This window comes from Cydia fagiglandana, chromosome 21, assembly GCF_963556715.1.
Source record: "Cydia fagiglandana chromosome 21, ilCydFagi1.1, whole genome shotgun sequence".
NCBI lineage: Eukaryota > Metazoa > Arthropoda > Insecta > Lepidoptera > Tortricidae > Cydia > Cydia fagiglandana.
Window position 1 is genome coordinate 14,426,370 of NC_085952.1, and position 9,364 is coordinate 14,435,733.

Here is a 9,364-nt window from a genome sequence, read left to right on the forward strand (position 1 = left end):
TGCAATGCCTGGCAAAATTCCTTGGCTCTGAGCGGGGTTTTTGTTTGAAAAAAGTGACAGGAGAGGAAATTGATTGTCGAACGAGATCAAGTCACTGAGATTTCCGCAGCCATGTGAGGAAGTTGGTGCAGATATTCTCTGGTCGCTTTGTACGGGAGCCATCCCTGTAAAATATGGAAATACATCTTCACTTTTTGTAGCGAGGTAAGCCACAGCGCAAATCTTTATAGAAATATAGCCCGGTTTTTTTATAACGTTCGTCTTTACTGATTTTACATTTCCTTGTTACAGCAAACAGAGCAATATGGCGTCCTAAATTGAATTCCTGGAGGATAATTTCTAAAGAAATATTTTTTTATAAATGTCAGCAGTGTAGCATCAATCGCTTCACTTGAGATCCGGGTAAGCATTTGCGATTTTATTGTAGGAAATGTAACCTTTTTTTCCGCCCTTGCCCATGTGTGTCGGATGACCGCATGGCCAATTTGTTGGTTTTCCTGTAAATGCCAGATCGGTGTGTTAGTTTAGTAATTGTCCAGTTAATTTCAGTGGAGAATCAATCCTTTTTTTTATATTGGGTTTCAATATGTGGTTTTTTTTTCCCTTTAGCCTTTATGCCGGTCCCTACCCTGGGCTTTTACTTCGGGCACGTGTCGGCATTGGGCGCTGCTGTGGACCTCTTGGGCTGGAGCTTCGTGCTGCTCAGCGCGACGTTGGCGAAGCGGGCAGGCAGCCACCTGGACACGTGGCTGACGGTATCACCGCGTGTCACCGCGACTCTTGGCTGTTCCCCTGCGCGCCTCTGGGGCAGTGCGTGGCCTTGGCTTCACCGGCTTCTGCTACGGACACGTGACTCAGGTGTGGTCAGATCTAATTTGTTATTGGCTCTCTCGAGCTCGTGACCCCGTTTGCGCATCGCGACGTTGGCGTGGTAGATAGGCGGTCACTTGGACACGTGGCTGACGGTTTCAGCACGTGTCACCGCGACTTTTGGCTGCCACCTATGCGCCTCTGGCGTGACACATGATTTAGGTGTGCTACTAATCAATAGACTTTAATTAGCTTCACGCAATAGTGGCCTCTTAATAAACTTCAAGTGCTCAGTGCATAATTAGTGTATAGACATAATAAACTTTAACTGAGACTGCGTAACCAGTCCGATAGCATAGTGTTCTTAGTATAATAATAGCATAAGGTTATTTTCTGTACTGCCTTACTGTACAACTGTTTTTGTGTGAAACATTGATATTATATTTGATTGTCTCGAGCTTAAACAATAGTTTTCTTTTCCTCATCTTATTTTACCTATTTTGTACGCTCTACAGCGTGCTGGCGCCCATTACTTCTCATTCTTCCTGTTTAAAATTAATTCTAGTTAATAAATAGATTTTTAGGAATATCACAGACGTGTAGTGTGACAATAGAGCGTCAGACCCACGAACCCTGAGTACCACTGATAGTCCATAGCTCTTAAAAACCAATAACACCAACATAGCTTGTTACAAGGTCACCAATGCATTGCGCTGTTCTCTGGATCGCAAGGTTTTCTGGACCGACAGTTCCGTGGCGTTGGGCTGGATACGCAACAGACCAAAACTATTTAAGGCTTTTGTATCGAATCGTGTTAATGATATACATGAATTAACTACCAGAGATTCCTGGCGGCATGTGCCAACCGCCTTAAATCCTGCGGACTTGGCCTCGCGAGGAGTCGAACCTGGCCAATTGCCAGAACTGAATTTATGGTGGCATGGCCCATCCTTTTTATTACATGATGAGAGTAGCTGGCCACAGAATATAGGTTCTATATATACCAATTTACCTGAAAGGAAAGAGCAGAGCGATAACTCAATATTTGCCATGATTAATATTGAGCAATCGCCCTTGATAAGATTTGAAAACTATTCCAAGGCAAATAAATTAAAACGAATTGTAGCATACATCTTTCGCTTTATTCACAACTGTAAAAACCCTAAAACTAAAACAAAAGGAACCTTAACATTAGAAGAAATAAACAACGCATTAACCTACTTAGTAAAACTATCACAAAATCAAACTTATGCTACAGAATTAACTACACTTTTACAGGGAAAGAAGCTTAAAACTAAATCATATCTGTTGCAGTTAGCTGCATTTGTTGACGGTGACAGCGTAATTAGAGTAGGTGGTCGCTTACAAAATGCCGATTGCGATTACGAAAAAAGGCACCCGATCCTATTGGATGGTAAGCATCACTTCACACGGCTCTTGATGGAAGGCGAACACCTACGTCTACTACATGCTGGCCCTCAGTTGCTCCTTAGCTCCATACGCGACGAATTCTGGCCAGTAGGCGGTCGGGCGTTAGCGCGTAGCGTTGTTCATAAATGCGTAACATGCGTACGACTTCGAGGTGAAGCTATGAAGCCACTGATGGGCAATCTACCTGCAGATAGGGTTACTTCGTTTTACCCCTTCCAGGTATGCGGCCTTGATTTTGCGGGACCCTTCATGATTTCCAGCAAAAAGGGAAAGGGTAACCGCATAACAAAATGCTATTTAAACATTTTTGTCTGCTTTGCAACTAAGGCCGTCCACCTGGAAGCAGTCAGCGATCTTAGCACTAATGCCTTCATCCTAAGCTTACGTCGTTTTGTGGCTCGTAGATGTAGACCGCATACAATTTATTGCGACAATGGCACTAACTTTGTTGGGGCAAATAACGAATTGGGTAGAATGCTAAGATCCGCTCAAAATTCAGTTTATGAGTTTGGCAATGAGGAACACATTAAATTCATTTTTTCTCCTCCCTACTCTCCTACTTTCGGTGGAATTTGGGAAGCAGCTGTTAAATCGGCCAAGTTCCACCTAAAGCGAATTATGGGTAACGCTAGTCTGACGTTTGAGGAGCTGAGCACGTTATTTTCTCAAATTGAGTCGATCCTGAACAGCAGACCCCTCACTCCTTTCTCGTCAGACCCTACTGATCTTTACCCTCTGACTCCAGGGCACTTTCTGGTGGGGAGACCCATGACTTCACTGCCGTCACCCCCCGTTTGTCTTAAAAACCCTGATAGGTACCAGAGGATCGAGCAGCTGCGCCAGCATTTCTGGCAAAGATGGCGGAACGAATACTTGGCCGAGTTGCAGCAACGTACCAAATGGCGCCAGAGGCAGAAGGAGCTCAAGGTTGGAGACCTGGTGGTGTTCAAGGAGGAGAACACCCCACCACTCAAATGGAGACTCGGGAGAGTCCTACACCTTTATCCAGGAGCTGACGGAGTCTGCAGGGTTGCAGATTTCACCACGCAGAAGGGCGTGGTCAGAAGAGCACTCAACCGAGTGTGCCCCCTCCCCTGCATGAACGATCTTGAAAGCAGCAGCTTTCAAGGGGGGCAGGTTGTTAACGCACCAGCGGTCAAACCAGTCCCCGAGGGGTGAGGGCCAAGGGGCATGATGACGTCACGACCGCGGCGAGCACTCACCGCGCATACCACACACGGCTCTCGACTACCGTCTCATATGTACATACCTACACATACCTAAACCTTTGTAAAAAGAGAATTAAAATAAGTTAACGTGAAGCAGGAGTTTTCTTGAAGAGTCAACCCCTCAGCTGAGCTGTTCGTCAATAACAGCTCCGACAGCGGTCAAAAGGTTAAAACTGTTTAAAAATTCCCGGAATCCAACATTTTGAGAATCAACATTTTGGGAATCCAACATTTTGAGAATTCAACATTTTGAGAATTCAACATTTTGAGAATTCAACATTTTGAGATTCAACATTATGAGAATCCAACATTTCGAGAATTCAACATTATGAGAATTCAACATTATGTTCCGGAAGGAAATAAGGGTCTTCCGCAATGATAATCTTCCCAGTAACTATGAGGAAAACATGCGCATCTCGCCGAACGGCAGAATCAAATAAACAGAAAGATTGTGCAATCTGCTACGTGGGGTAAATGGACGGTTGTTGACACTGGAGGCCGATTCTAATTTTGGAATTTGTCATAGAAAATTAGCAAGGTAAAAGTGGTCACTCCATATACGTATGTATGGAGTGAGCTAAGATTCCTTTATGAATTTTTAAAGGTTTCTATCTTATAACGCTATTTGGTGCGCATGCGATACTTAATGACTTTAATAGATATTTGTTAAATCAAAAACCGTAAATTTCAGCAGAAATATTGTGCACATATTTAGTTTTATGCTTAACTCGTTAGCATCTTTCCTATAACATCGCTAATAAAATTACAAGAATTTGGACCCTTTTTTGCATAAATTGTTTATATAAAACATTTTAGTACGAGACAGGTGCAACTACATTTAGTAGATGCACCTGGGTCGTTAGCTTTTAATGTGTTGTCCACAATAGTACATTTCGATGCTAGTGCGGAAGGTATGTCATTACTTCACGAGTACCGAGATATCTTGCCACGAGCCGCAGGCGAGTGGCAAGACTCGGGACGAGTGAAGAATGACATTTCCGCACGTGTATCGAACGACGTTTTTTAATACAGTTGCGAAAAAATAAGAAAAACATTGTTAATCGTACACTAAACAAAAGTGGTAACAGTGACAGCTCGGTTAGACGTCGTCTTTAAGTATATTATATCTATGGGCGTTTGGCAGCTATTCCGTTCCATTCAGTCAACTTATTAAGAACGGAATTTTCAATATTGAATATTAAAAAATAAACGTGTTATAATGATGAAGAGGTAAGTAATTAAATATGAAATATGTAATATTTTTCGTATTCTTACATTAAGGTGGTTCGCCTAGGTTACTCAAAACTTAACTCTCGCTAGATGGCACCACTTTTGCAAAATTTCAGGTTTTATTTTTTTGTGAAATGGTCATGGTATTTGTATACTTAAAAGTATGTTTCGCGCACTCTTTAAATAAATATTGAACAATTAAAGTAAACATTGAATACTTCATTGTGCAAAAACCACCTTTTTAATTCGACGGAGTGTTGCTGTCACGCTTTTTCCTAGTATTACTCACACATGCAAACAGTGTTTCCGTGATCCTTGTAGTAGACAATTTCACACAACGTAAGTAGGTATGTTGCATTGCAATAGCGTAACGGTATGTTCGTGGAAATAACTACGTGCAAGAGGATTGGGGTTCAAGACTGGTGCGAGTAGGTAATTTCTTTTTGTTTCTCCTTTGTGTTATCTTACCTTTAAACGAGCAATTATTATATATATGTTACTGTAAAAGCCCGAAGTACGGCAAAACCTAGGATTTACCGGTAAAACCTAGGTTTTACCGATGCCGATCGGTAAAAGCCCGAAATGTTAAATCTTACTAGTTTACTTCGGGCTTTTACCAACACCGATATGGTAAATCCTAGGTCTTACCACGGCAACCGGTAAAGTTTGAATCATGCACTGATTCTTGAGATTATTAGATGAAAAGTAGGTAGGTTTGGATCTCCCGGTTCTGCTGAAGGTGAAAGAGAACTCTACTAGCCTGCATCGTGGCTAGGCACCCAGGTTTAGGTATAGTTAACTTTAAAACCGAATCTGCAGCTGGCCACTTTATTGAGTAATAGAAACGCGTTCCGTATGTGTTTCGCTTTCCAGATGACCAGGGTGCCTAGCCAAGGTGCCAATGGTTTACGCTCCGTAGCGACTGAAGCGCAGCCGTGTCTGTCGCATTAATATGGCAGAGTGATAGAGAGAGGTATTACCCTAACGTTCGCTACGGAGCGAACGACTGGCATCATGGCTAGGCACCCAGATTTAGGTATAGTTAAGATTACCGCCGAATCTGCAGCTGGCCACTGTATTGAGTAATAGAAAAGCGTTCCGTATGTGTTTCGCTTTCCAGATGACCAGGGTGCCTAGCCAAGATGCCAATGGTGTACGCTCCGTAGCGAACGAAGCGCAACCGTGTCTGTCGCATTAATATGACAGAGTGATAGAGAGAGGTATTACCCTAACGTTCGCTACGGAGCGAACGACTGGCATCTTGGCTAGGCACCCAGATTTAGGTATAGTTAAGTTTGCCCGAATTTGCAACTGGCCACTGTATTGAGTAATAGAAACGCGTTCCGTATGTGTTTCGCTTTCCAGATGACCAGGGTGCCTAGCCAAGGTGCCAATGGTTTACGCTCCGTAGCGACCGAAGCGCAGCCGTGTCTGTCGCATTAATATGGCAGAGTGATAGAGACAGGTATTACCCTAACGTTCGCTACGGAGCGAACGACTGGCATCTTGGCTAGGCACACAGATTTAAACGCTTTTTAAAAATCAAAAAACTATTACTTATGAAAGCAGAAGAATATAAATGATCGTATTTGATTTATAATTGTTACATATTTGCCGTAACTTATTTTTAAAATGTGTTTTTCAATTAAAAGACACGTCAAGATTGTTTACCTTATTTCTAATGCTAAAAAAAAACAAACTATAGTAATAATTGTGTTTTTCATTCATAGACAAAATCCATTATTTTATCCACAGGAAATTTTATATATCTCTTTTTTATTGCAGTCAGGATGTCCTGATTGTAAAAATAAGAGAGATTAGGTAGAGTATAATTTCTAATTTTCTTTGTCAAAAATAAACGAATACGTGTAGCCCATACCATACTTAATCAATCGATTTATGATAATAAGAAAAATTAAATAAAAATAAAAAAACAATACGAAATTTAGATGTAACAAAAATACAAAAAGTTATGTTCCAGCATACAATTGACTGGGGATCGAACCGGGAATCTTCCGTTTGTAAGCAAAAAAGCGACTGTTTGCATAACACGCCATGATAGTTCTTAGCTAAGCTGACGAACTTCGGGTACTTATTCTCGCTTAGGTCAATTAAGTACCTGTCAAACGTCAGTGTCAACAAAATTGCACTAAACATGACGGCACTCCAAATTCGCGCCGTGGTCAGCCCGGCAACGTCGGAAATGGTATGGCAACGTCGCAAATGTATCTGTACACGACATTTGTGACACACACATACGTAAAATTGATGAAAATTTAACTATGATTTTTGCATGATTTCTGTATGAAACATTGTTTTCCTGTTAATTTCGCGCAAACGAATATTCGAAGGAAGATAAATGCGGAAATATTTATGTACTAATAGTGTGTAGTTACTTAATGAGCTTTGATTGAATTTTGTATGAAAATCGAACCACCTTAACGGTAGGTTTTTATGCTGATTACGACGTTTAAAGGAAACTAATATTAACACTCATCAATAAGTAGTCGTGAATTGGAACAAGTATAAATTTAAAAAAATTGGAAAAGTAAAAAGCACTAGTTCGAGATAACCAACTTTCCGCACGCTAAACAGCTACGTAAAGTAGCACTTTTTGAGCAACTGTATTTAAAAAGTTCTTTTTCTGTCTGTTTGACCCAAAAAACTAGTTCTAAAACGGAATATCCGGCCGGCAAGAGGCACGCTAACCCCAAATCATGTCGCATAACAAGATTGTCGACGGTCTCGGATCATTATAACAGCTTCATCGCAATGGCAGCCTTCGCAACATTCCCGTTTGAGATACCGAAAATTGACACTGTTTTTATTTTCTTGGCTGTAAATACTTTTCGCTACACCAGCAGTCCAGCAAGTAAAGACTCTCTTTATTTTTGAAAAAATGAAGATAAATTTTCATTCTGCTAGCCTATCCTATCCATTTTCAAATTACTTTTAAATGGATGCAAATTTTGAAATGTTTCGTCATTATTAGCAGGTGGAATTTACTTTTTAATGATGATTTTGAATGATAAATAATCAACAACGTTGGATTTGATTTATAATCATTTCATTTTCCGCGCGTTATCCCGGCATTTTTGCCACGGCTCATGGGAGCCTGGGGTCCGCTGGACAACTAATCCCGAGAATTGGCGTAGGCACTAGTTTTTACGAAAGCGACTGCCATCTGACCTTCCAACCCAGAGGGTAAACTAGGCCTTATTGGGATTAGTCCGGTTTCCTCACGATGTTTTCCTTCACCGAAAAGCGACTGGTAAATATCAAATGATATTTCGTACATAAGTTCCGAAAAACTCATTGGTACGAGTCGGGGTTTGAACCCGCGACCTCCGGATTGAAAGTCGCACGTTCTTACCGCTAGGCCACCAGCGCTTCGGATTTGATTTATAATGTTTTCAGTTATTATTTTGCTCAAGTCAGACAAGAATCCTGCGTGATGAAACTCGGCCTTAATTTAATTGAAGTCGGGTATAAACCCAAACGGACATTTTACATTTTAAAAGCTAAATAAGCTATAATATCTAATTTCCACGAAAATATATTCCCCACAAAATAAATTCATATTTTAGTTTCCAACCCACAAAATTCGCGAACCACAGTACAGTTCAAAGAGGCTTCCTCGAGGAAATGTCAGAAAAATTGGTGTTGATGTTCACCGCTGCGCCGTTACTTTATTCTCAAACTTGATAAAACTAAATATTGATTTAAAGTAACACTATTTTCACTCATACTTTTATAAGAGCCAACAGGGAGTGGTCATTTCTCCATACAAACGTACTCGACTGTTTCCTCCGTGGGTTTTGATGCTAGAGCAAAGATTTTTTCAACACAGATCAAATATGTAAATATCTGTGTAGGACCGTTTTGCTTTTTTTGATATTTTTGTTTTTTAAGGCGCTATAGCCCTTCAAATATGGCCAAAATGGCCTAATTGACTATGCCGCAATGAGAGGCGTAGTATTCAAAACTGATATCAATTAGCCAAAAAAAGCAAAACGGTCCGACACAGATAATTTCATAATCATTTAGAATTCCAAGTTTGGTTAGGATTGGTTAAGTTTTGGAGGAGGAAACAGTCGAGTACGAAACCTCGATTTTTGAGATTTTTACGCAGGATTTTTCGCCTTGTCCTTATCGCACTAGTTTTAGGAGCCGCTTCCGTTGGCGAGACGGGTATATTTACCTAAAATATTTAAAACTCAGCTCCTGTTTCATCTTACGTTTATTTATGGACTGACGTTTCGGACGTGACGTTACGTTCGTGGTCACAGGCAGACTGGCGAGGAATTGTATCAACGTCTTGCTGCGCGGGTTTTGCGAACTACCCGCACTTGATCTTAATTATTAACTTGAACGCTAGGGTTGTAACTTTGCCTACACGCAACACTGACGACATCCGATGGTATGTGACGGGATGTGATTAGTAAAACTTGCTTTTGAGTTTTAGCTTGACTTAACTTAAACTTTGCCACAAACACACAAGTTTGTTAAAATTATTAATAATATGCACAGTAAATTTTATTTGTCAGTGCATACTTTGGGCCACACAGAATTATATTCGAGTAGGTATATATATAGGCAAGGAATTTGGTTTCTGTACTATTCCGTATACTGTTCTTTTATACCTAAGAAACTTAAGATTTCAT

At 40.8% G+C, this 9,364-nt stretch overlaps 1 protein-coding gene across 1 annotated transcript; it reads left to right on the forward strand.

The window, feature by feature from the left end:
* Positions 1–1,510: 1,510 nt before the first annotated feature.
* Positions 1,511–3,486, forward strand: LOC134674990 (uncharacterized). Its single transcript, XM_063533135.1, has one exon. It carries the CDS (start codon positions 1,861–1,863, stop codon positions 3,418–3,420), a length of 1,560 nt encoding a protein of 519 aa, XP_063389205.1. The 5' UTR covers positions 1,511–1,860; the 3' UTR covers positions 3,421–3,486.
* Positions 3,487–9,364: the final 5,878 nt, after the last annotated feature.

Bases quoted from the DNA above. Each gene is read 5' to 3' on its own strand.
- LOC134674990 (XM_063533135.1), top strand. From the start codon at position 1,861: ATGATTAATATTGAGCAATCGCCCTTGATAAGATTTGAAAACTATTCC.